Source organism: Rhipicephalus sanguineus, chromosome 5 (assembly GCF_013339695.2).
Source record: "Rhipicephalus sanguineus isolate Rsan-2018 chromosome 5, BIME_Rsan_1.4, whole genome shotgun sequence".
NCBI lineage: Eukaryota > Metazoa > Arthropoda > Arachnida > Ixodida > Ixodidae > Rhipicephalus > Rhipicephalus sanguineus.
In genome coordinates, this window is record NC_051180.1 from 19,997,891 (window position 1) to 20,024,672 (window position 26,782).

General features: G+C 45.8%; 1 protein-coding gene across 1 annotated transcript; it reads right to left on the minus strand.

Annotated features, from left to right (window-relative positions):
* Nucleotides 1–26,746, minus strand: LOC119393340 (F-box/LRR-repeat protein 7). The gene is made up of 7 exons (XM_037660313.2): nt 26,519–26,746; nt 22,830–22,914; nt 17,072–17,458; nt 15,414–15,647; nt 8,485–8,774; nt 3,647–3,877; nt 1–1,154 (listed from the first exon to the last, which is right to left on the minus strand). The coding sequence occupies exons 3-7, from the start codon at nt 17,400–17,402 to the stop codon at nt 918–920; spliced, it is 1,323 nt and encodes a 440-aa protein (XP_037516241.1). The 5' UTR covers nt 17,403–17,458; nt 22,830–22,914; nt 26,519–26,746; the 3' UTR covers nt 1–917.
* Nucleotides 26,747–26,782: the final 36 nt, after the last annotated feature.

The following is a 26,782-nucleotide window of genomic DNA, read 5'->3' on the forward strand; positions in this document are numbered from 1 at the left end:
TGATGATGCCATGATTTACAGGTGAAAAAGAGAGAGGACCTCGGAATCCAGAGGTAAGAACTAGGTAATACTTAGCTTGTATGTTATCGGCAGCATTGTCTACAGATTGCACTTTTTTTTCTCTTGTTTTGTTGTTTTCTAAGAAGTGTTACAGTGTCCCTTTAGCCAAAACCTGAACACTAACCACAAATAGTGCTTTTGATATCACAAGTTGCTTTGATCCCTACAGTGCTTTCCTTTTCGTCCAGATGACTTTAATGCTCAGTGGTGACCTCAGTGATCCAAAGCGCGGGCAGTACAATTTCATGTGCAGTAAATGCCCCATGCAGGGTTAGGCCTTAGACACAGTTCGCGCAAGCCCTTTGACGAGTGTCCGGGCACAAATCAGCAATAGCCATTGGTCAAGGGCACATAGAATGGACAGGAAGAGAGGTTCCCTGTGGGCCCAAACATGCATATCAAACAGGGGGTCATGTTTTAGGCACTGAAGATAAACAATGAATAAGTTTAGTGTCGCAAACTATTCTTAAAAATTCAATTTTCGTTGATTTCGTGGTAAGGACACTTTTGGTCAGAAGAGTAAGATGTCTGAGGTGTTAAACCATCTTTAAACTTAACATTTTTTTAGTTCAACCGTAATGAGCGCTTTTTTGCTTTGTCATACCGCTCATTCGAACTCACTCAGTGAGTTGTCATGGCTCGTTCGCTAGAATACATCTGTTCGATCAGTTTCCAACGTTCCCAGTGACATTGCCACTACACTTGCAATCTTGAAGCCTATACAGCGAAAGACGGGACGAGCATCAGAAAACCGGTAGTCATGATTAGCACAGACTCGGAACGACTGTCTTACGCTCGCGCAGTTTCGAACTCCCCTCCTCCTGTCCATTCTCGCTACACGGCTGAGAAGCACTGTTTCAGTGAAAGCCCGGGTTGGTGTGCTCGATGATGCAGCGGCGGCAGTACTTGCGCACAATGCGGTAGCCGTCCACAGTCACCCCCGCACAGTCCTGCAGGCTGAGCTGCTGCAGGCCCCGACAGAAGTAGGCCAAGGCCTGCAGTCCTCGGTCCGTGACCAGGTCACATGACTTGAGGCTCAGCTTGCGCAAGTTCAGGCAGTGGCGGGCAAGGAATGCCAGGCCCCGGTCGCCGACCTGTTTACAAGTGCCACATCAGAGTTGTGCATCAGTGATGAAGACACCATTACAAACTGCTTACAAACTTTTTGAATGATTCAGAGGGTTTAACATTCTAAAGCCCCCTCTAGTGTTTTTCACACACACACACACACACACACACACACACACGCACACACAGACAAGCACACAAAAATTTTAAAAATAATAAAAATAAAATGTAGTAGCCAGGGAACATGTAGTGCTAACATTTGGTTAGAATTGGAAAGAGAAAGAGTGACTAAATAATAAAACAGACACACTGCACACAGCTCTACCTCAGAATTTATTCATCCATTTAAAACAGTCTTTGAAGGAAGTTTGGAGTTTCTTTCGCATCTTCACCAGAACTAGACCCTCTTTGAGCACTTAGATGGCCTTGTGGTAGTCCACATCACCAAACACACTGAAATATCTTCTCGGCACAGCTGATGCAGCGAAAGTACACAACGTATCAGGCAGGAACAACATATGAAAGGAGATCCTAATACATAGGTTTATGATATATTCAATTGAATATTCCAGCAAAAAGACGAGACACGACAAAGAAGGCAGATGCACACAACGCTGGAACAACAAAGCTTTACTGAAGCGAAGCGTTTTTCCAGGAAACCTCACAATACATAAGCTGTGACCATGACTGTCCACCACATCACCAGGTGACGATAAACAATTAGCATTTTTTAATGCAATGAAGTGCCAATTTTAATGACTTCCTTATACTGCAGTTTTACAAACCTCAATATAGTAAACCTCATTAAAACAGACCTTCATAGTGAAGAGGATTTCGGTCTGTTGTAAAGGGAGTATGTAAAATCCAAGTACTGTTACAACAGAATTTTATGTAAATGCTGAATGGGTCTGTTACAACCGGAGAGAATTAAGAGTCACAAACATGGTCTTATTTTTAACGGGGGACTAAAAAAAAAGAACTGCAAAAATTGCATTTTCAGTTTCTCTAGCCCATTTTCTATCTGATTCCAAAATATCTTCACTGAAAACTACGTAGAAGTGCTATAAAAAAGTTTTTTTTTAGCGTCTGCTGACTTAGCGAAAATTGTGGAAATAGCAAAAAAAAAAAAAAAAAGCCAGCGCTTTTCAACATTATAGCTCAGCAACGGCGCAACCGGGTGCCATCATTTTAGGCTTGCCGTAAAGAACATTTCTCCCTGTTCAAGTTCTCCATTACAGCTAGCTCCTCCATTCAGTAACAAGCGTACAAAAAGCACATGCTTGAAGTTCAATTCAAGGCCTCCGATAGGCTGCTTCTGCCGTGATGCTCGCTTCGGGATCATCGTCTGCTGCTTGTGCGTCGCGATGTCATGGCTGTCGAAAATTGCGTTACTTAGTGATGCGTTTGCACTCGTTCTGTGCTCACGGGTCGACGATAATTTAGAACGCTTTAGTTTGGCAGCTGCAAGCGGAAGCTGAATCACCAGATTACGATAGCGCGCCGCACTCGTCGCGAACATCGCAGACGTGCGACTGTAATAGTGTTGACTCATTGGACCCGCTGTTAAGAGGTTCTTCTTATCAGCACTTCGGAGCTTATGACGAAGATCACCGCGGGACAACTCTTTGTACTCTAAATCAAGCATGATGCACTTTCAAACATCAGGCACCGTGGCCACGCACATTGCAACCAAGCTTTCTACTCGATGTCGTGGCTAGGCTTAACTCCGCTCACGGTGCTGATGTACGAGACAAATGCGAACTTTGCGGGCAAGAACATCGCGATAGCGGACATGTGAAAGCGAAGAAGCCGCAATGTCCTTCGTCGCAAGCAACGAATCGCATCACCCGCTAGCTCCTCAGAACTGCGGATGGGCATTTTGCGCATCGGCAGCGGAACCCCCGGCCAAGCTCACCGCGCAACGACCGCTCGGAGAAGCGGTGGCTGCGGCTAGCAATTTCGCGTGTAAGTGTCTCAAAACGCAACACCAAGCACGCTGCATGCCGATTTTTTGTTGCTACAGCTAGGCATAGCTGATCATTGACAGACCGGAGATCAGCGGCCTTCTTTCTTAAATCGGTACGTCAATATCTGCGGCGCGCTGTTCCCGTCCCGAAAGTATGCTAACCAATGTTTGAAGTCGGAAGTTATTGAACTTGGTATGTCCGTAGTAGAAAAGTCCGCTCTAAAGGAGACCTGACCACATTGCTGGCCAGACATTTTAGTCAATTATATCCGAATGTCCGTTGTACCAGAATCCGTTGTAAATGAAGCTCAATCAATGGAACAAATATGGAGGTCGGCATAACGCCGCAAATTGGTAAGCAATATCCGATTGTCTGTTGTAAACAGATCCGTTGTAACAAGGTTATACTGTAATATGACAGTGTATGTTTGGTTCCAACCTCATCTCAGACCTGATAGTGAATGCGAGAAAACCAATTTTCTACAACTCTCAGTGACCGATAAAGTATTTTCAGCTCTTTACTTAATCTTAGCCCCAGAGTGCTCAGCTCACCTCGCATTTCCCAACGTCAAGTGCCCGGAGCCTCGGACACGAGCGAGCCAGCACTTCCAGAGTTGCATCTGAGACTGCCTCGCAGCCTCGAGCATTGAGGTAGCGCAACCGATAGCAGTGTCGGCACACCTGCTTCAGTCCAGCATCCGACACCCTCTCACACTTGGCTACGCTCAGGTAACGTAAGTGAGGGCCCAACTTGGCAAGCTCGTACAATCCAAAGTCGGTCACCTGAAATGATCGTCAAAAACATTTGCAGCAAGTCCTCTCAGTGATCAGCAAACAACCAAAATATGTTTAAAAATGAGAACGAATACACTAAAGGAATGCAGTTGTCAAATAATTTTCCAGGCCTGGCGGGGACCAAAGAATAGTCTGAAAAAGTTGTTAAGTCAAGAAAATGTTTCACTATACCTATATGGTTAGGTAGCGCACTTTGGACAGGGACAAAAGGAACACGAAGGACACGACACTCGCTACATTCGCAACTGAATTTATTTCAGGAAAAATATTTCAATATATATGCACCCAAGCACCCCTGAGCGACATAGAAATGAACCAACCCTCAATGTAACCTGATCAAGAAAACGTTTATTAACAGCGAAGCTGTTTAAGTTGCCGTTAAAATGTGCGCGTTTCACGAAAAGCCAGCCGCGCCGAAGTCATGGCAACCAGCGATGCCGCAGCTAGAACGTCTGGCATAACCTCGTGACGTCATGCCAAGCTGAACATGCGCAGTAGAGACAACTACACAGCTAAGCCACGCCCAGTGACGGAGGCATCTCGCGTTGCCGCCGCTCGATCAGATACCGCCATGGTATGCGCAAAGAAAGTACGTACTACCGATGCAGCGCATCGTGAAGAGAGGCTTCCTGCTGTACGAAAACGGCAAAGCAGCGACGAGCAGTTCCAGTATATGCGGCCAGGGAAAGGGAGAACAAGAGAAGACGAGAAGGTACTGCCGATCACTGTGAGTGGAATGGTGTGTGTATGCAGGTTCTACGCCAGGGTCCGGCCTACCGGAAAGCCGAGTACGAGCGACGCCGTGCTCGGCCAGCTTTCACCCTTTTTGGCTTAGAGTGGCTTAAAAAAATTTCGCCCTGCCTCATGCTTTTGGAGGAGGGCACATTTGCTTGTATTCGGTCTACAGTGAAGTCCTCTTTGCATACAATCAACAAGAGCATCCCCGCGCTGTCGATCTCTGCCGCCGAAGGTTGCAGATGGTCAAGAAGGGGGTGCCATGGCACCTAGTATGCAAAATTCGAAACCCCACACACACAGATGTGCACACAACATCTCAGTTCGTTGTCCCGTCGGGTTTGTCGCAAGCAAATCAGGCTATGAGAGGTGCCAGAGTGGAGGGCTCTGGATAATTTTCAACCCCCTAGGCAATGCCTCTGACCTGGGGTTCTTTAACGTGCACTGAACTCGCACAGAATACGGGCCTCTAGGCTTTCGCCTCCAGTGAAATGCTACCACCGTGGCGGCCTAATGCACACAACGTCTTGAAGACACACTTGACGCAGCGCCTCGTGTGAAAATGTGACGTGAAAAACAACACAAAATAAAGCTACACGCACTAAGTTATGACGACGATAACGCTGACCGTAAAAGAAAAAGTGATGTCCCCTAGAGTGTTTTGTCAGCCAAGGAAGAGCGGGCATGGCCTTCGAAGCTGGAAGACTGTGCATGCTCTTTTTCGACAGAGTGCGCCTCTCTATCTTGCAGCCCATACAACTGGCCCCTGGAAGACAAGCTTGGCCAAGCCGGCAGAAAATCCAAAATGGATGCTTCCTAAATTCAGTGGCGTGGCTCAGGACAAGTGATCTAGTCCAGAAAACCAAACTTTAGGGCGTAACTTTGTACAAAAGATTGTTTGTGAGAATGTAATAAAGTGCAGACAGTTTATAACGTAGGTCGCTAGAGTTGTGAATAACTGCGCTATAAGTGGTACCACACTATAACAAAAACAATGGTTTTCAAGGCCCTCTCATATGCGAAACATGTAGGCCGAGCCGCCACATGTATGCAACAATCGCGGAACGGAGCAGAAGCATTCATATCCTATTTATAAGCGTCAAGGGCTACCTGCTTTTGTGCAGCCCAGGACCAGCCTTTCCAAACGACCTTCATGTGAAGCAGACAAAACACAAAGCAGATCCAAGAAGCACTTTTAATTATTCTCACTGGGGGTAAAAAAATGTTGTTATTTTGCTCTGGCGCTGTTTCTTAATGGCCTCGGTTATGAATAACCTCGTCCTCTACAGCCACCGGAAGGAACAGTTCGCCGGAACGAACTTCCAAGTTCACAGCTGTCAGCTTTGGCTGTAAGTTGTGAGCTGTGCAGCTGGCCAAAATGAGGACGACATGGCACTCTTGCATCACCATTTCCTCGTCCAATTTTTGGAAGCAAATCTTTGAACAAGTCTTGGGTCATCTAAGTCTTGTCGTCGGCTTTATATATCACGGGAAGATGCTCCGTCTTACGGAAGCAACACGGCCGCGCAACTTCCCAATGACAAGCAAACGGCGCTTGTCTGACCGATCTAAATTAGCACAGAACAAAACTGCCCCATGCTTTTTTGAAGCCTTATGACCAGTGCAGGGCTCACCTTTTATTGAGAGAGAGACATTCGGGGCCCGATAGCAGAAATACTCGGCAAATTGGAGAATAATTTTCAATAAGCAAAAAAGCGCAACGCCGAAACCGAAACCCAACCAAGTGTACTGTCTACGTATGACGTAGACATTGTTACGAACGAACCGGAAGTCGTGCAAGGCATGCCGGTCACGCCGGCGCGGAGTATGAAAACTGTGACAGTCGGGACGACCAGCGAAGCGCCGGCCAAACCAACGCTGTCTGTCGCCTTATGCACAGCAGACGCTTGCTGTAGCGGCCGAAGCGCCGAAGTTAGCGGTGCCCTCGGCTGCGTCACTTCCACCGCCTTCCCAATACTGATGTCACAGACGCAATGTTGCCAATAATTGTGGGAAGCGAGGAGGGCATTTGCAGACAATCTTTAAAATTCACTTGCAAACAATCTGCGCATGTCTCAAGCTTGTAATTTGGCATAAATGATGGAAACGTGCAAAGGAACGTACCCAGCGAATTTCATTGAGATCCATCGACCTTGAAAAATCGCCGGAGTTGGCCTTTAAATCACTGAATCCAACCGTTTAGGGGGTTAAACTCATCGTACCCTAAAAGATCTGTGGAGCACGTGGCCTTCACTTGCAGAATCGGCCCACTAATTGGCATGTTTTGTGCCCACACTACCTTAAACCACCGGAACAAGGCAGCATCAACATCCCTGAACTTGGAAGTGCGCATCATTTTCCTGGACGATGAAGCAGCATTCACGTCTAGCTGCTGTCTCACATTGTCTCGATTCTTACAAGTCGCCAAAACGGTGGTATCCGTGATGCCACATTTTGCAGCCACAGCAGCTTTTTCATGCCCTTTTCAACTTCTTTCACAATGGCAACCTTCGTTTCCAGCGAAATGGCTTGTCGTTTCCTTGTGCCTGAAGGTGTGGACGAAGACGTCAAAAGGATGTGGTTGTGATGAAAAGTAGGCCCAGCAACCGATCGTTCAAAAGCAAAATCCGACACAAAGAGGGCAAGGCTTACGGGCTGACTGACCACGCTGCACGACCGTTCGACTACGCACGCCGTAGCAGTGGTGCTGCCATTTCACTTGAAGCGTGACAACTTGAAGACGAGAACCCCGATTGGCGGAGAAGACGTGGCGCTGTTTCAAATGTCGCCCAATACGAGTGCTTCATGCAAACACAGTCGTATGTTTGCTGCTCCCTGCTTTTTGCTCGTTCGCTCTGTGCACCCTTCTCTTCGGCATAATGACCTTGTCTTTCTTCCTTTCACCAGCGCTTCTTGGGCACCCACCGCACCCCATTGGCGGCGGTGGGTGCCCCAAGGACTGTAACCGGCATATCGTCTTCCACGACTGCACTAAAAGCGATATGCGTATAGACAGGGTTCTATGCGAGGATTAATGGGAGTTTGAAAAGACCATGTTACATCAAGTCCAGCACTGCAAACGGTTACATTATAAGTGGTCCATACTGTAGTTCTATGGGAACCTTGACGGTAAATTTATGACGCGTGGAATGTCCACCAAGTTTGAACGTATGGAGTCAAAAAAAAAAAAAAAAAAACGTTGGCGAGTGTAGGCGTTTTATTAAAGGACGTTGCTGCTCTTCTGAAAGTAGAAAAAAAAAATCATAAGGGAAATCATTATGAAATAATGCATTGTTCATGCCTTTAAACAAGCAACAACGCCAACAGAGTTGGCAACTTTGTAAGGTCGCATAAATCCGCTGGTAAGTGATGCAAACGGATAGGACACGAAGAACAAACCAAGCTCATATAAACTTCCAACTGAGTTTGCTTGAAAATGCCTCATGTAGCAAAGTTTCTGCTTTAACGAGATTCTACTGAGCGATAATTTCTCTAACCAGACCAAAGATTACAGACAATTACAATACTCCGTAATGCCAAACTTGAGCACAGCTGTACATGTGTTTTCATTTTACAGGTGCCTTGGTTGCAGCGGTGGCGATAAGCTTCAGCCTCGACAGTGTGAATGCCTCTGCTTCTGAGGCGCAGACTGCAAATACTATGGCACGATCTCTTAGTCTCTTGCAGCCCTCTGGTTTCCTCCCCACCCTTTTAACATCCTCTCAGAATCCATCTTCATCTTTCGCTGTATTCATTCTATTGTTTATCATGAACAAGGCACGCAGACACTCAACACAGGAATGGGTGCCAAAGAGCTGCATTCCACAACACATGAAAATGCAATGCAAGTTATGTCTTGCCTGGACACAGTCGCTGATGCTAAGCTCCCTCAGCACAACACAGTAGCTGGCCACACACTTCAGTGCGGCATCGGTGAGCCGCACGCAGCGCCGCAGGAAGAGATGCGTGAGCTGTGGGCATGCTCTGGCCAGGGCTTTCAGCCCGGAGTCCTCCAGGGCTTGACAGTCGGTGAGGTCGACGTACTGCAGATACAGTTGCCCTCCGCCTGATGGAGTCAGGCTACCCAGCGACTCGTTCACCTCCAAGTTGGCCCCATGCCTCGGACGTATACTCGTCACCTGGTAACAGCCTGCACACACAGCACAGAGCCACACACCATATCAGGATAAATATGCGTGGCCTTTATCGGAAGCTGCGAGGAAAGCACGGGCAGACAAGGAACAAGAGACATGCACAGAGTCACACATGTGAAGTGTCACATTCTTCCTTTGCCCGTGTTTTCCTTGCACTTAACTTGCAGTATGTCGTACTAACAAGGCTGAATTTCCACTGTTCTCATCATTACCGCAAGATTTTAGTTTTGAAGTTCAGGTAGCATAGTCCACCCTCACCACCTAAAGCTCCTTTAACATGCAGTCAAGAAACGAATAGTTCTGCCTAAAAGAAGAAGCAATGACACTGACAGCAAGGTTTAGTGATGTGCTTGAGCTCTTCATGCAGTGTTCTAGCTGCAAGTGGGTGTGGCATGCTGATGCAACATGAAAAAACATCACCGTGGCACCTACCAAGCATCGCACCTCTGAGATGCACAAGTAGAGATTGACGAGAAATTGCACCCAGTGAAATATATAAGATACACTATATAAGAACCTTAGCGTGACATTTAATGCTCACACAAGAGGATACACACAGCAGTGATGGCATGAATGTGCTTCTGGTGTCTGTTTAATTTCTATCATGATAAAAACCTCAGTACAGAAGCACCTATGCATCCTACCTCTACAGAAATTCAGTCACGTTGGTAGAGGACTAAACATGCTACCTTGCCCTAATCACAGATATGACGTGACTAACATGGTTGAATCGTGAACAGCTATCCACTTTACAGTGCTCTCATGGTATATATTTCACTCATTATAGATACCATGAAAAGAAAATGTAACTTACGAGAATGAGTGCTCGCTTAACGTTTTTCATTTCTGTGTCACGTCATTACAGCCCATCAGAAGTACTCCACCGAAGGAGTTTTCCGTGACAGAACTGAACTGCAAGTCTTCCCTCAGGGTTTTCTCTTCTTTTTTTAAGACACTTTTTTGTCTTATACCAATGCAAGCATATTCTTTGCTGTCACCCCTCTTGAATGTTTTCATCATCAGACGACTTGCAATCTAAGTGCGGATAGAGAAAAGCTAAACTTCCTCATTGACTGTACTTTTTGCAGAACTTGATGTAATATTCATAAAATTGTAAATTGTTACTCTCTCGTTTATTGCTCCCCAGGGCGTGATTATGCCTAAGAAAGGCATAATCAAGCCCATCTTAACCCTTCCGTCAGCTTGAGAGATTCCGCAGAACTGCTTTGCAATATGTGATTATGTCTGTTTCTGTCCAGGCACCGACTCACACAAACTATGCCGCCGTGGTTGTGTTTCCTGTTTTTGTGACTCAGGAAAACCGCTTCAGTCTCAGTGGCGATAAGACAAAAGATTATTACATGTTTCTCACTTGTTCTCATTGTCCAGACACACACACAGCCACAGTTTTTATTCAGTGCGCTCACCCGCACAGTTCGCTTACACCATGGAAGTGCGCGCCGGCTGCTCTGCTGCAAGGGAGTCGAGGCGATTCCTTCAAATTACCTTGGCTGACATCACTGGATGTCAGCCCGTAGGACGACGAGCTACTTAAAAGTTAAGACTAAGATGTTCATGAACGAATGACATCTCAAAAACATGTGCGGCAAGACGATGCTGACTGGATCAGAGGTGACTTTTCTCCCTCAGTGTTTCCATTTGATGCCACTTCGTGCACTTATTTTTGTATGAAGTCTTTGAACTACGTTTATTGCAACGCATCATTTTTGATGTCGTATAAGATTTTTTTAGAATTTATCTTCCTGTTAGTCACGAATAGACCATGTGTATGTAACAACACAATCTTTTTGTCCCTTTATGGTCACCCCAAAAAAATTACAATTTTTTTCTGAAATAGATTCGTCTGAAAATTCAAATCAGTAATAAAAAAAAATCGATCCTGGGGGGTTGCATTTGGTGAAAAAATTCGACCCTCAAAGGGTTAAACCGTCGTGATTTGTCCCATGCCGACCGGTTAGTACGTACCCTGCATACCGCATTAACTTTTTTGTGCCATAAAAGTTTACTGCGCCGCTAAACTGAAATAGATTCGTCTGAAAATTCAAATCAGTAATAAAAAAAAATCGATCCTGGGGGGTTGCATTTGGTGAAAAAATTCGACCCTCAAAGGGTTAAACCGTCGTGATTTGTCCCATGCCGACCGGTTAGTACGTACCCTGCATACCGCATTAACTTTTTTGTGCCATAAAAGTTTACTGCGCCGCTAAACTTACCGACGCCACAATGTGTCGTGAAAGGTTTTGTGTATTTTCGAGAAGTGCGGAAATCGGTTGATCAATGATTCCGACTTCCGAGTGATTACGGTGATGCCTTTGCGGGTAAGCATCGGGAGAGAACGAAGGCGAGGTGGCGGCCACCGATGAATGCACCAGTATCATTTACCGCTGACAACCTTATCACATTAAATATCTTCAGCTATCCGCTCGAGCACAACCTGAACCTGAATAGGCGACAATATGAACGCACTGGACCACCAATCACTGCCACTTCATTATGCGACACTGTGTTCAAGTGCACACCGCTTTGTAGACATAAAAACAGCTCACGGGGCACTGGGAGACCTCGCTACACTGACCCTATCACGCTTAACGCACGCATACGGTGCAGCAAGCATGGCGTTGTAACCATACTGCCCGCTTTTAGGTGACAACCCAAACATCTCTCCGTCCGCTGCCTGGACCACTAGAGCATCATGGAGTCCGCATCGCTTGCAGGAAGCGCGTCATCGCCGCATTAACCCGACAAGTTACTCGCCGCATCTGTGCACGGTCTGGAGTGCAGTGGGTATGAACACTCCCATGGCAAATGCACAAGTATGGTACAGCAAGCGGCCCGGCAGCGATGGCGTGAGCCAAGCGGGTGACGCGCTTCACGCAACTAGCCAGGACACGATTGGCTCCACGCGGCCCTACCACATTTCAATGAAACTGTGCCCATTTTCACTTAGTAGCAGATTGCTGGACAGACGCACACACGTGTATTGCGGAAAGCTGATAGTTCTGTCGCTGCATATCCCGGCTGCATATCCCGGAACCGTATTTACTCGAATGTAACGCGACCACGATTGTAATGTGAGGGTTGACTTTTCAGTGCCGAAAAAAAAAAAAAAAGAACACAAATGTAACGCGAGTAAAGCGGGGGGAAAAAAGTACCTTTATTTGATGCACATGGTAGTGGAAAGACATCCCAGTTTCTAAATATAAAGTGAGTTTTGTTCATTCGTCGCTTTCATCGCCATCATCGCCGGTGGTCGAGCCCTCTTTGTCACTTTCTTCCTCCCAGATGAGGTCATTTTCCGTGCCATCCATATAGTTCGATATACAGCACTTTTTAAACGCGCGAACTATCATGTCGTGCGGCAGGCCGTACCAAGCGGCAGACACCCACTCGGCAATCTTCACGGCGCTAGGTCGCTTTATCCTGCCCGTAGGTGTCAAAGCCCGATCTTCCCGCATCCATTCTCCATACAGCTGCCACATTCTATTCTTAAATGGTTTGTTCAGGCAGACGTCTAATGGCTGCAGCACGGACGTCATACCTCCGGGAGTAACAGCGAGCTGCGTCTGAGTTTCCCACATCAGCTTCTTCACTTCGGGAGTCAGGTGACCGCGAAATGAGTCTAGAACTAGGATGGAGGCGGGGTGGAGGAGCGCACCTGCCCATCCACGTGAAGCCTTAAAGGGACACTAAAGAGAAACCGGAAGTTGAGCTTCGATGGTAGATTATCTTATTATGATTACAACGGTACCATTGTTACGGCGAGCAGAGCTTTCGTAAGCGAGAAAATAGCGAAAAACCAAAGGACGGGTGCTGACGCCCCTGCGGCTTTCCCGCACTAGGCGCTCGTGACGTAGAAACCCGCGAATGCAGACGGGCTGCGATTGGTCGACAGTGATTTAATGCTGCTAATAGAAACGCCCGATGAAATTTCTCTTAAACGTCCGTAAACAGTACTTCGCCCCTATTTAAGCCGTGCCACTCAAGGAAGTACAAATTTAACGCAAAACAAAATAAAGAAAGAAGAAAAAAAAACGGCATGGCGCTGCCGCGCTGCGTATGGCCGTGATGGTTTCGGTTTTGCTCCTCGCGTGAGCGTGCGTGCCTCGCGCTCCAGCTACTCTCCCGCATTGGTTTCGTTTAAAATCCCGAAATAACAGACGCCGGTGAGCGCTGACCTGTCGGCCGGAAACCTTTCCCACCGCACTGGACGGAGGCATCTACCCCGGAATTTACCCGGAATGTGCTTGGTACACCTGGTCGAGTGCGGCCTGTCGTCGTGGCGTTTCGCGGAAGCCTGACGGGGCAGTCGCGGACACCCCTTCTGCGCGGCGTCGTGAGCGTGAGACAGAGCCACTGGAAAGGTTCTCACCGCGCCAGGACCTGTCTTCACACGAACAAAACAAGCGTTTTCAGATGCTCGAGACAGTGGCCGTCATGGAAGATCTCCGAAGTGAACGACCCTCCGGACTTGACGCGTACCATGTCGCCGGGTGTCCTCGGAATCAATTCGTCAAGGTGTGGGACTTGTACGTCGTCATTGTGCGCTGCATTTGTGGAACCAATTGGGCACCCCGTCCGTGCTTCCATCGGATACGTGTTATTCTCTCTGGAGATATCGACCTGAGCACAACCGTTGTGGACGACGGCGCGAGCCAGCTACCTGCTACGATACCCGCCGGACACCACACCTTACAGGCTCTGAGACCGGAGAACTTGCAGCAAACCGCAAAATGCGTAATGTGTGTAGTGTTGAGGGCTGTATTAACGGTCCACGGCGTCTGATCAAGGGCAGCGGCAGTGTCGACCCGTCTGTGTCTTTCCATGCGGTGCCACGCGATGAGCCCCGTCGTTCGCGATGGCTCAACGCTGTGCCCATGATTCGACGACAGAAGGAGCTAAAGAAACCGGTGGTGTGTTCACTGCACTTCTCGCCATCAGTTATGTTTACAATCCTGTGCTCGGGAAGGCTCTCGGCGTGCCCCAAAAGGGACTCCTCACGCGATCAGCTGTGCCGTCCCTATTGGCTCCTTCATTCCCGCCACAGGTGCCCTCGCAGGAGCAAAACCAGCGTCTCGGTAAGTGTAGAATCCTAGTTATGATTGCTACCCTAAACGTCTTCGCTTGGCTGACTGGCCGCCTCGCCTTCCGTCGACAACGAGGCTTCGCTCTCCGACGGTGCGGCCAGCGGCCCGCTGTCGTACGCAGGAACGCCTGCCGCGCGAGCTCGAAGGAGCATATCGCGCTCCACTTGGCTTAGGTCGCTGAAATGTAAACCCACTTCCCTTGCGAGGTCTTCATTGCAAGGTTCAGCGGGTTCAACGTCTGCGCCGACATCCATCGCAGCCATGATCACGGAAAACACGGAAGCGGTCATGAAGCAGCGGAAGCGGCCGCCTACGCATGCGGTGACGTTTCATGGCGCCCTCTGATTCGCTGAGAGCAATGCGGACAGTGACGACACAGCTCCAGCGCCAAATTTCAGGCGAGTGAAATTGAGGAAGAGATATTTGGTCTTTGATTACGAATTTCTCCACTAATAAGTCATCTTTTTGCACCGAACAAAAACCTACACGCATTCTCGAATGCCCATCTTTCGTCCCGTATCAACTTCGTGTTGCTCTTTAGTGTCCCTTTAAAGTTCTCCCGCGGGATCCCCATCTCTCGAGCTACGTCTCGGGCTTTCCACTGAATCAGCTCAACGTTGACCCCCAATAGGCGATTTCGCTGCTCAATCACAAACTCCGCCACTTTTTTTTCGAATTCTGTGTGACGGCCACAACGAGGTCCACGGAAGCCTTTTCGGCCAGGCTCACTCTTGAAGAGCTCTTCAAGAGCACTTCACGCTGGAGCCTCCACCTACGGATAGTAGATTCCGCCACATCTAGCCGTCGAGCCGCGGCTGAGTTCCCGATTTCCTCAGCCATCAGTATTGCACTTCTCTTAAAGCGGGCATCGTACTGAACTCGTCGCGCTGCCATTTGCTCGAGCCGAAGTCGCGGAAGCACAAAGGAAATGAACCGCCCGCAAAACACGTCGCGAACAATAGGATTGGATTGGACTGGATTCGATGTTGCCAGCGTGCATATGTTGCCAGCACAAGGTTGAAAGATCGCTAGGTTTGTCGTAGCCATTTTAAGGAACCAGTGGGGTGGCACCGCCAAAGCACGATTTGAGGTGCTTCGATTATAACACGGACCCCCAAATCACTTTAGAGAGATTTTGAAAAAGACTCGCGTTACATTCGAGTAAATACGGTAGTTTTCAAATGCTCCATGGTGTCGCCACCACACGCTATCGAACGGTCGTGCGAGAGTGCCAGAATCTTTTCTGCACTTTGGCAAAAAGAGAGAAAAGGCTTTGTGGTGGGTACTTTAGGCAATATTTGCTGTGGCACTGTATTTATTTCTTTGTTGGCGGCGATGGTGCAGATCAGGAGATGCAAATTTGTACTTGGTGGTTAATGCGTACTACTGATTAGTGCGCAGTTATGCCACGTTCCCGGCAGGTACATATTATCGAGGTTTCACTGTATTCAAGAATTTTACAGATCTTCATTGACAACTGTCCTACCCTACCAAACCTAGCATGTCAAGCAACGTCAGCCTGTGGCTCACCAGTGACATCGAGGCGTGACAAGTTGAGGCAGCGTGTGACCACTTCCGAAACACCCACATCTGTGACTTGGGAACATCCGCGCACTTCCAGCGTCCGCAGCTGGGGACACCTCCGAGCCACTGCACCGAGGCCACTGTCGGTCAGGCACAGGCAACCACTCAGGCCGATGCGCTCCACAGCAGAGCATACACCAGGTGTGTCCCGGCTCAGCAACCGAAAAATGGTGCGCAACCCTGCAGTGACAAGATGTACAAAGGAAATAAGCCTCTTGCTGCAATCCAGGGGAAGCTTCTGTAAAGCTAATACACATACTACTCTTATAACACCTCCAAAACCTGACCTAGGACTGTTATTCCTCACGGTGCCTAAAGTGCGAACTACTAGAAAAGGAGGCTTACTTCACTTAAAGGGGCCCTGTAACACTTTTCTCACATAATCAGGAAATGTTACCTTAGTCAGGGCTCCTGTGAATATTATTGCAATGCATGCAATGGGAAATTTACAATTTAGTGTCAGAAACAGCTAAAAATTGCTCTCTCTTTTGCAATTTCACTTCAACTATGCAGTGAGCAAGACCAACGATGCAGCAGGTGGGCGTGGCAGGTACTGGATGACTTAATGAACGGTGCACTAACAGGTGATCTCCGAGGCCATGTGCCGCATCACGCAAGTGTGACAGCCGCACACGCAATGCCTGTGCCGGCACGTCAGGACTAGAAAGAGCAGGCAATAGGGTATGGCCAAATAAAAAAGAGGAGAAAATGCTTGAGGGTATGATATTCGGCGGCATAAGTTTTGTCTCGTGCATTCCCCTCTTGCACACCTCCTTTGTGTAGGTTCCAGCTTGCTCCTGACAATTAAAGGAGAAGGAAGGCACAAAGCACGTGCAATGAATTCGCTTATACTTGAGGGATTAAAAAAAACTTGAAGGCAAAACCCTGGATATCTATGTTTCAAGGTCACATTGTGAGGTACAGCAAATACCACGCGAGTTGTGCGTCCATGTTGTTATTAAAATGTTCGCACATGGATCTGACCCACTTCTTGCTATGGGGTGCCACTACGTGCCCACACAGCACTCTACAGTATGCTAAAGTTACACTAAAGCAACACTAATGTGCACCAAAACTGCATCAGAAGTGAGCAAACACGTTTTATAGTGCACGCTGACATAGCTCCTCCTCCCCCTGTGTCAACCCGCCCTGTGTAGCCTTCAGCGGGCTCATCAGGATGAAAGAGAATAAGTTCTTAAAGCGTGCGACAAATCCTCGTAAACCCACTCACACTTGATGGATATGAAAATTTTTGTGGCAATCAATTCACGATGCAATAAACTCCCAATGCTGAGGTCATTCATTTGATAATTGCTTAAATAAGTGTTACAGGACCCACTAAAGTTATCCAGGGCTCTCTCAGGTTCGGCAGTATCTAATATATTTTTGAGGTCCTAGACCTTCACGTTCATTCATGCTATAAATGGATATAGTTGAAAAAAAGAATGCCACACATCAGTACCCTTTCAATGACATGGAGTGTTTTCGGATTCTGAAGCCATCAAGACGCACCTGCTGCAGCTAAGTATAACGGATCGATTGCCGTGCAATCATACTTAAGGATCAAACTGATGAGCTCTCGGGCTCCATCACATGACATTTACCTTGGTCGACGGGCAGGTGTTCAGATGCCAGCACGATGCTGGTCCACAAGCGAGGCTCCCAGGCAAGGAAGTACCACCGACGACAGACACGCGCACACCGACACAGCTCGTCGCTCGAGAGGCAGGCGAGAACACGAAGCAGTAGGTCGTCCGGCAGTCGGTCAAAGAGGCAGCTTTTTGCCGATGGTCGCTGGTGGTGGCCACTGCTTGTGGCCGTGGTTGGCCATCCCGGTGCGGGCAGCAGTGTGTGGTAGCCCAAGTCGCCAGGCGAGCTGCTGCGAACCTTGGGGAGGGCACCGCCAAGGCCTGACCCTCCGGCCACACACTCCATGACTCAGCTGCCCCGACAGCTGCTGCAGAGGGGTCCCCAGGATGCTCCAGGAACCCCTGTGTGACAGTGGTATTACGGAAATGCCATACTTACTATATAAGCGTCAATGATAAAGATCCTCTACAACATAATTGGCAGTTATAATTTACTCAAGGTGAATCAGATCCACGTTTTTCGTTTGGTGCAGCATATTAAAACTAACAAATTACACACTCAAAGAAATCCTATGCCCAATGATACATAGTATTTTCAAAAACAAATACACCAGGTGCCTAAAATCTGTACTACCAATGGCAAACAAAAGTTAAATTTTCAAGTAGTTAGAATTATTGATAAAATCTGAACAAATGTTCATTTTATTTTATTTATTTTTATTTATTTATTTATAAAATACTGTAGACCACAATTCGGTCCTTGCAGGATGGGCACTCATTTTGCATCCAAACAGGAAGTACATTACAAAAATATCAATACAGTTAGTTCAAACAATATATAAAACCTCAAACATAACGCAGAAATGACCCTAATATGCATACAAGAAAGGCAACATAATGCCAAAACATGAATACGGTGATACAAAGAATATACACATTTTCAAACAAGACATAAGGCATGGGTAACAAGCTGATTTAGGAAGGTTTATTCGTGGAGTTCCACTCCAACACTGTTCTAGGGAAGAAGGAATATTTGTAAGTATCTGTCCTATCAAAATGAGGGCTTAATGCATGTGTGCGATCACGACGTGTACGCCTCGTGGACAGGGGGGACACATATAACTCGGGTTCTATGGATAATTCACGACTAATTAATGATTGTAAAAAGTTGAGGCGAAGCATCTGCCGGCGTGTTTCGAGAAGCGGAATGTCATTTTCTATCATGAGCTGTGTGGTGGAGTCGGTGTGCTTAAACTTAGAGTAAATAAAGCGAACAGCTTTTCTCTGGATTCTCTCCATAATTTTAATGTTGTGTTTAGTGTATGGATCCCATGTAATACAAGCATACTCTAATTTGGGTCTAATGAATGTCATATAACTGAGTAATTTAATGCTGGCAGGCGAATTTCCAAGTTTGTGTTTTAGGAAGCATAGTTTACGGAAAGCGAAGGAACAAATATTGCTAATATGTGTGTTCCATGATAAATTGTTGGTGAATGTTACACCTAGATATTTGTAATTTTCAACTTCCCTTAGGGGTAAAGCAGCCAATGTGTAGGTATATTTTAATGGGCTTTTCTTGCGTGTTATGCGAAGACTTACTGTTTTGTCCTTGTTCAAAGCCATGCCTGACCTGTCACACCATGATTGTATGTTCTGTAAACTTATTTCAAGATCTGTCTGGTCATTTTCATCTTTCATTCAAATAATTTTAAAAAGAAGTTAAGCAACATTTAATTGATTCCGGTCTGTTTTGCATAACCTTGTCTTCATTATTGTAAGCTTAAAATCTGCTTTGTGTAGTAGCTGCAAGTGCAGCTGATTTTGTATTTATATTGTTGTGTTTTCTTACATGTTTTCTGACGTCAAAATGTACAAGAGAGCCAAGGCCTTCGTCAGGCTTTTCAGCCTTTAGCTCTGGCTTCTTCCTTAGTATGAAAAGGAAAATAAACTTCACATCTGTTAGCCCTTTGCAACACGGCATGTACACGCGACTTACTTTTGCCATTTCTGTGTCCTCAAGGCAATAAAGAGACAACGAACACTGAGCTAATGGTAAATAAAACATTCTTGTTACTTAAATGGACACTAAAGGGAAATATTAAGTCGACGTTGATTGTTGAAATAGAGGTCCAGAAACCTCTTAGTGCTACTTTTGTGTCATGGAAGTGTTTATTTTGAAATAAAATCACGTTTTAGTGGTCCGCATCGCATTAGCGCACTTCAAATCACCCGCCTGAAAGTGGTCTTTCTGACGTCACTCTTGCTGTGCCCAACGTTACCCGCCTTTACTGTGCGGCGGCGTGCACCATTCAGGCATCTGGCAACATCACATGCATGCGGCATTTTGTCGAACTTTCTGTCAGAGCGGCTTTCACGAGCGTGCAAAACATACGTGGCAGTACGCGATACCGAAACTACCACTGAGACACGACTGCATGAGCGAAGCTGGGAGCCAGGCGAAGCGCAGTTTGGCGAAAACGAAACCTTTGAACCACGCTTGCCATTCCCTATCGCAATGCCAAAGAGGTTATTTTTTCCATGAATCAAACAGAAATGAACAAGCAGCATTTTATTACGTCTCTTGGTGCATGGAAGGTTCTTTTTTTATTGCAGCTAGTTTGATTACTAGTGATTAATTGTAGTCGGATGCTCTCACGTCTTCAGGATCATTTCCAAAATGTCCCACCCATGGTGCACGTCGTGCGATACATTTAGCTTAATTTATCGGTAAGTAGGGCACTGCTGTTGATAATATTGCCATTTTAGACATTGTCATACAGTGAGCTTTCACTCTGACATAAATTGTTATTTGCCTTTAGTGTCCCCTTTAAGGTTCTTATATATTACTTCTGGGTGAAATATCTTGCTACACACGAACGCTTTGGCGAGGACAATACCGTGTTTAACGAGATGCTCGATGTGGGGTGTTTCGGCAGGAATTTCAAAATATTTAAAAATATTTTTGGGTAATGCTTTCCGTCAGCACATAACTATTGGACGTAATTTGACTGGGTAACTGAATTCGTTTTCTGAAGAAATATGACACGACAAACTGTATGGTAATTAGATAAATAATGAGATAATTGCAAATAACTGTTGTAAAATAAGCATATAGTTTATTCAGACATTTCCACTCCTTTAAAACTGAGTCTCCAGAGCCTTGGCACAAAATTGTATAAATTTCACGCATTTATGGACAGTCGATCACAATGCGTGTCGTAAAGGGTTAGATATGCTAGGAAATAGTAACCACAACAATGTGCCATTTTACACCTTGTTGACGCATTAATTTGTTTGAAATCGTCCAGATGGGGAAGTCAAATGGTAATAATAGTAATAATAATATCTGGGGTTTAACATCCCGAAACCACGATATGATTATGAGAGACGCCATAATGGAGGGCTCCGGAAATTTCGACCACCTGGGGTTCTTTGACGTGCACCTAAATCTAAGTACATGGGCCTCAAACATTTTCACCTCCATCTAAAATGCAGCCGCCGCGGCCGGGATTCGATCCCGCGACCTTCAAGTGGGAAGTCAAATGGAATGCTCTCGGTGTGATCAATCAGTTTTGCGGACACCTGCAAAGTGATGTAGGGTTCACGAAAAGAAAGGTTCTCATAGCCCATTTGTAGCACGAAGCCACATAGGAAATCAATACAGATTTCTCAGAAAGAAAGATTCTGAGTTTACAATATGCATCCTAGTGTGGAATTTAAACCAGAGACCAAAAAAATTCCGGCAAATCCCATGCATCGTGGGAATGAATTTCAACCGAAACAGTCTGCAAGTAGCTGCCTATGCTGCATTTTTTGGCTTTGAGCCAAGTCTCATGTTGTGGATCAACGTCTTTGCGTAAATTAAGCAGCTGTGTGCATATCGTGGGCTTACCAGGCACCTCGACTATACCGGCGTGTAAAGGGCAGCCTTGGTGCAATGGGACATCGTTACTCATGTTACACCACAGACATCACTTTTGTAGGAACATAATGTAAGCAGTTGGCGTATTCCCCTGGGGACGCTAAGAACGCCTTTGGTTGGCTAAGAAATGCTTTGCAGTTGAAACATTTTGGGAGTGTCACACCACCATCAGAGCTAACCAGGAGGCTAGCAGCTTGCAGTGCGAGGGCAAATTAGTTGTAAACTCGAAGCACAAGAACATTGAGTACAGCAAAACAGTTTTGTAGAAGCCCGAAAGGCAGAGTAAATATTCATAAGCAAAAAGAATTGCCATCAAACCATCTGGAGGATAACGGTATAGAAGGAATCCATGTGAATTTCTCAAAAAAGGAAGCTTTCTAGTTTTTCTAATTGCCAACAGGTGGATGAAAACTGTTGGTGGCCGCATTTCGACGGAGTCCTTGAAATGTCCTCGACAAAAGATGAGGACAGAGACTAAGAAAAAAAGATGGCTTTAGCCTATGAGTTGTCTTAGGCAAGTGTACAAGAGACCGTGCGACTTTTTCCCTTCTCTCTTAAAGGGACACTAAAGAGAAACAATGAATCAGTTTAGATAGATAAATTGTGCTCTGAGAACTATAATGTCGTTAATTTCGCCATCATAGGTTTATTAACAGAGGAGAAAAGCAAGTTCAAAGTTTCATTTTTAAATTTCGCTCCGAAATCTCCCCGCGTGATGTCACGGATTTCAAAGTGTATTTATCGTATTTTGGCGCCACTGGCTCCACAAAATTACCCCAAACTTGGTATGTTAAGTCTATGGCCCCCTCAGAGGACAATGTACTTCACTTTTACCAATTGGGAACTACGTAGTCCCTAGTAGGTGCCATCAAAACATATGACGTCATGGCGAATGGTGTGGAAACTTCAAGGTGGTGTTGCCACTCACATTTTGTTTTTGCGTGTTTTCTCGCTTACTAAGCCTCTTCTCGCAGCAAGCGTGGTGTTCTTGGTATCGCGAAAGAGTAGTTTACTAATATGAGAAAAATTGTTTTGCTCTTTAGTGTCCTTTTAACTCTTCTAAGATCGCAGTACAACACTGCCTGAACAGCTCTTCATGTAAGTTCTGGTGTATAATAAAATGTTCCAATGGAGCTCCATGCTGCAGACCCTTTAAAAGTGCTTGAAGGGGCCCTGCAACACTTCTCCTACATGGTTAGAAAATGCTGCCGATCTGGAGTTGAGGCTTCTGAGAACACGCGAGCCAAACATTACAGCGCAGCACGCGGCATGGAATTTACAATTAATTCTCAAAGTCAGCTAAAAATCACTCCCTCTTCTCTCTACAAATGATGCCAAATGCTCAAATGACTGCGCCATATACCCAAATTCACAGCCATTTGCTGGTTTGAGCATCGCGGGCAGCATAGTTGCTGTACTCACTGCAAGAGGCCACTACGTGCCCGTGCACGCGCTCACACTAAAGGTACGCTGCGCATTCGAAGAAAAAAAAAAGAAGAAGAAAAAGTGCTCGAGGTCATGACGCGCATATAACGTAACTTCTTTCCCCAGTGCCATCCCTCCCTGCTTAGTTTTCAGCACGTTCATCAGGACGAGAGAGGAGAGAAAGCAATTACAGCATGCATATCTAACTCCACACGTACTTGACGGATTCTAAAAATTTTTGCAGCGGTCGATTCGTGGAGCCATAAACTCCTTCACTGAAGCCATTCGATGGTTACTTGAAAATGTGTAGCAGGGCCCTTCTATCCCTGACTTACAAGCTTGTAACTATAACGATCATAACAATGAGGTTATGAAAGCCAGAGAGAAGAAATTAAGTGTAAAGGAAATGTTACGCAGACTTACGCAGACTAGAGGAGAACTGTGCTTTGCCATGGCTGCCCATTGCAGCAATGGTTCGTTCATGGCTTGGGCTCCTCAACATACTCATCTGGAAAAAAAGTTAAGTGTAAGAAGGACCTTACAACAAGCGCTAGAAGAGGACAACGATTTCACACACCGAGAGACAGATCTCCAATGCACTAGAACGTTTTTGCAGCAAAATATACTCATATGCCAGTCTAAGTAGCTAGTTTTATGGAAAGTAATTTCTTAACGAAGACATGCACGCATTCATACGTGCAATATTCTAAAAACAATACTAAAGCACAGCAAGGTCTGTCCTAATACTTGCTATCATGGTAGTTAGTTCTAGAATTCAAATTCAAGATGATGATCAATTATGCCTGAGTGCTTTGTAATGGGTGGGCCTTTAAACCACCCACTCGGTGCGCAATTCACATTGTGCGATGGCTGGTGTGATTCTACGATTGTGCCATCCAATATTACATGTGTTAATGCGACTCCTCGCACTGCATGATGCCTGCATGAACAAAAATAGGGAAATGGATCAAGGGCTCATTTTCTTTGTTAGGCACAACCTAATGAAACCAACAGGGTTCTTTTCTGAAGTCAGTCCCTTGTGTTTTAATATATGAACATTCTTGAATGCAAGGGAATAAAGAAAAGCTAGCATGGCCCTGTGGCAGAACAACTGACTGCCATGTGAATGCCTGGTTTCGATTCTGGCTCGAACCCCTGATTTTCATTATTTGCATCCATTGCAATTTTTTGCTCATAGACAACACCGATTTTTTGCTCACTTTTACTAACACCACTGACACTGGCAGTAGAATTTCTGCGACACAAGATCTTTAAAGCTACCACGTTAAAATTTGAATTTGAAGTCCTCGCGTACTTATCCAAAATCCACAACAGCCAACAAGAAGTGAAAGTTGGACTAGTTCATAAAAATTCATTCTGGTGTCTTAGTTGCCAAGCAGAATACCATAAGGGGAGCATGAATAGTGGTACTACTTTAAGCATAAATACATTATTAAAACTGTGCAAACGATTACTTATACACAGTGTTCATCCAAGTCACGCATGTGAATTAAATTGATATAAAGAACTAAGGAATTGCAGACAATAGCAGTTCACATTCCTTCCAAAAGGTCTTAGCTGAAAGCACAAATGAACCGCAGCTGAAATAATCATCAGAGTTCCTCAAAACGTGGCCCACTTCAGTCCCTTCTCACATAACCTTACTGCTGTGCTGCAACAAGGTATACCTACATTGTTAATCAAAGGCAAAGAACCTCTACTCACACAATGATAGCCAAATGGCTCCTGGCTTCCTTGATATTATTAACATCATCACGATTATCAAGATACATATCTTGATTACCATCATTATCATGATTATTAACATGATTCTCATTAAAATAAGGTAATATAGAATGTCAAGTTTGTATTATTTTTAAAACATCACTTCCGCATAGTGTTATGCATTAGACCATACTATGCTGTGCAAAAAACTAGTGCAGTATTCTCACACTTGGGCAGCTAGCAGCCACAGCCACAAGAGTCATGCCACAGCAGATGCTGTGCAATGGCCGTGTCCACTGCATTTATACCTAGAGCTTATTGTAAGGACTGTTTTTAACACATCATAACTTAAAATGCATCATAACTTAACAAATATTCCCCGAAATAAAAAAATATATTTTGTGCTACTGACTGACCCATCAATACTACCGTAATTTACAAAGTACACTTCCCTTTCCAGTGTAGCAGTGCATCTGGGCCCAAGACACAGTGCACGTAAGTGGACTCCCTCAATGTGAAACTCAATTCGCCAGTGTGACAGGGGTGTTATCCAAATATTTGCGCACCCACCCATATGCCCCGTCAGTTCTGTTTTGCTAACATCAAAACTAATGACAGTAAGGTGAGAAGTACATAGAAAGAAAGCAAACACGACAAAACCTACTATCTACTTTATCAAAATCTATTATCTACTAGCATAGAATGTTTCAAGCTGCTGTAGAATCCTCACCGCTCAAATGTTAATGCAATGCTGCAACCTTACAAATGATTGTGCAGACACCATTATCAGGGAAGCTGAAACAAGCCGGGCAAGCAGGTGCACTCATGCTATTACACCACCGGACAAAAGCACCCGCTAGCTCTTGTCTGATAACGAACATTATAACCTAGAAGCACCTCTGCTTTTACCTCTCGATTGGTCAATCACTGTAGTTCCAATTGTGCATTGCACTCAATGCTACAATGCTATAGATAATCAATTGTGGCTCTTAGCCATTGAACACTGGTGTTAGTGGGTTTTATAGACATGTAAGCTCTATGTAAGTGCACTGCAACCTGTCCCTTGCTAGTTGTGCTAGACGGATGATTCTGGTATGTCTCAGAATCACACAGCCGTTTTAACTTTCATTCCAACAACCCCAAGAAAAGAAAAATAAGCGGATAACTAGAGCTACACTTAGCTGTCAACGATTATTAAATGAATAATTCTGATCATGATTATGAAACGGCGCAACGAGAGGACACGCAACACTGACGATGAAGAAGACAGGAAGACAAGTAAGCCCAACTAATATTTTCACTTGCCTACAAATAATTTTTTTAGAATTATCCTCTTTTTTTTTTTTTTTCACAAATCCTACTGCCGCACGATTCATGGCCGATCCCCCGTAGTGGGTTCAGCCATTCCTGTAGGCACCAACCAACCAACCAACAAAGACAATGCGCCGTTTCATAATCATGAACCCTTACCAACTCACTCAACTATCAGTGCTACTGATTCTGAACATCCTCTGAATATGCCAGTGATGGTGAAGCCCAGCGCAATGAAACCAGCAACCGCGAAGCTGCTTCACGTCACCGAGAGTGGATCGTGTATTTTGCCAATGAACAGATGGACGTCAAAGCAAAAAAAACGAACTGTGACTATAGCGCTATGCAGACGGTTGACTAAACGTCTTTATTATCGATCGCGGCAAGTAAACATAACTTAGGAACGAAAACTAAGCCCCGCAAGATGCAACAAAAGAACGCGGGGCATTGCACGGAAAAGCACCAAGTCGCGTCAAGTTATAAAATACAATATTGTTCCTCCTGATCACAATGCAAACGCTGCCATGCCGTTTAAGGAAATGTTTGTTTCTTTCTGAAGAAAATGAAGATACAATAAAATGCCTCGTATATGACAACGTTCAAGGCAAACACAGGCTTCCTTGTCGCGGTACGAGAAGTTCGTCGAGGTATGTGCGAATACCATCATATATATGACTCGGAAAAACAACTTTTTCGAATAGTGCTAGGCCACTGCAGCGTTCGGTGTATGCGTGTGCAATGAACATTAGCTCGCTGTAGCGTCCCAAACGAGGTTATAGAAATCGTACTGGTCAGCCCGCGACGCCCAGCGGAAGTCGAAACAGATTGTGTATTCTGGCTATCAGCTGTAAATACTGCGAACTGTTCCTTGCGTTATATCGAACTTATAAATGAGAAGACGCGGCAACATTTACCCAGAATGTTCCACTAGCATGCGTACGTGGACATAAAAGAATCGATTCGGGACAAAAACAGCACGAGCGGCCAGCTCGCAGCAGGTAATGCTCCCTCGGATTTGCACTCATGTCACAGTTTTGACAGCTTGTCCACGACAGCGAACGACCCGGGTCACTTACCACGTTGTGGAAGGCCCGTTTTTCATTCGAAACGCGAAAAAACAAGCTGTATCCAAGCCTCGGGGCGCGATGTTTCGCCGGACACCGCAAAAATGTCAACATCAAGAGCACGGACCACTTCTGAAGCGACAGGTTATTAGGCCTAGAACTCCCCTTCTCCTCCTTTGCAGGTTCTCCGAAGAATGCGAGATATTTCTCGGCCGATGCTCGGCGAGCGGCGGCACACGAGTACGCGCACGGGCTTGACGCTCACCAAATGTAAAA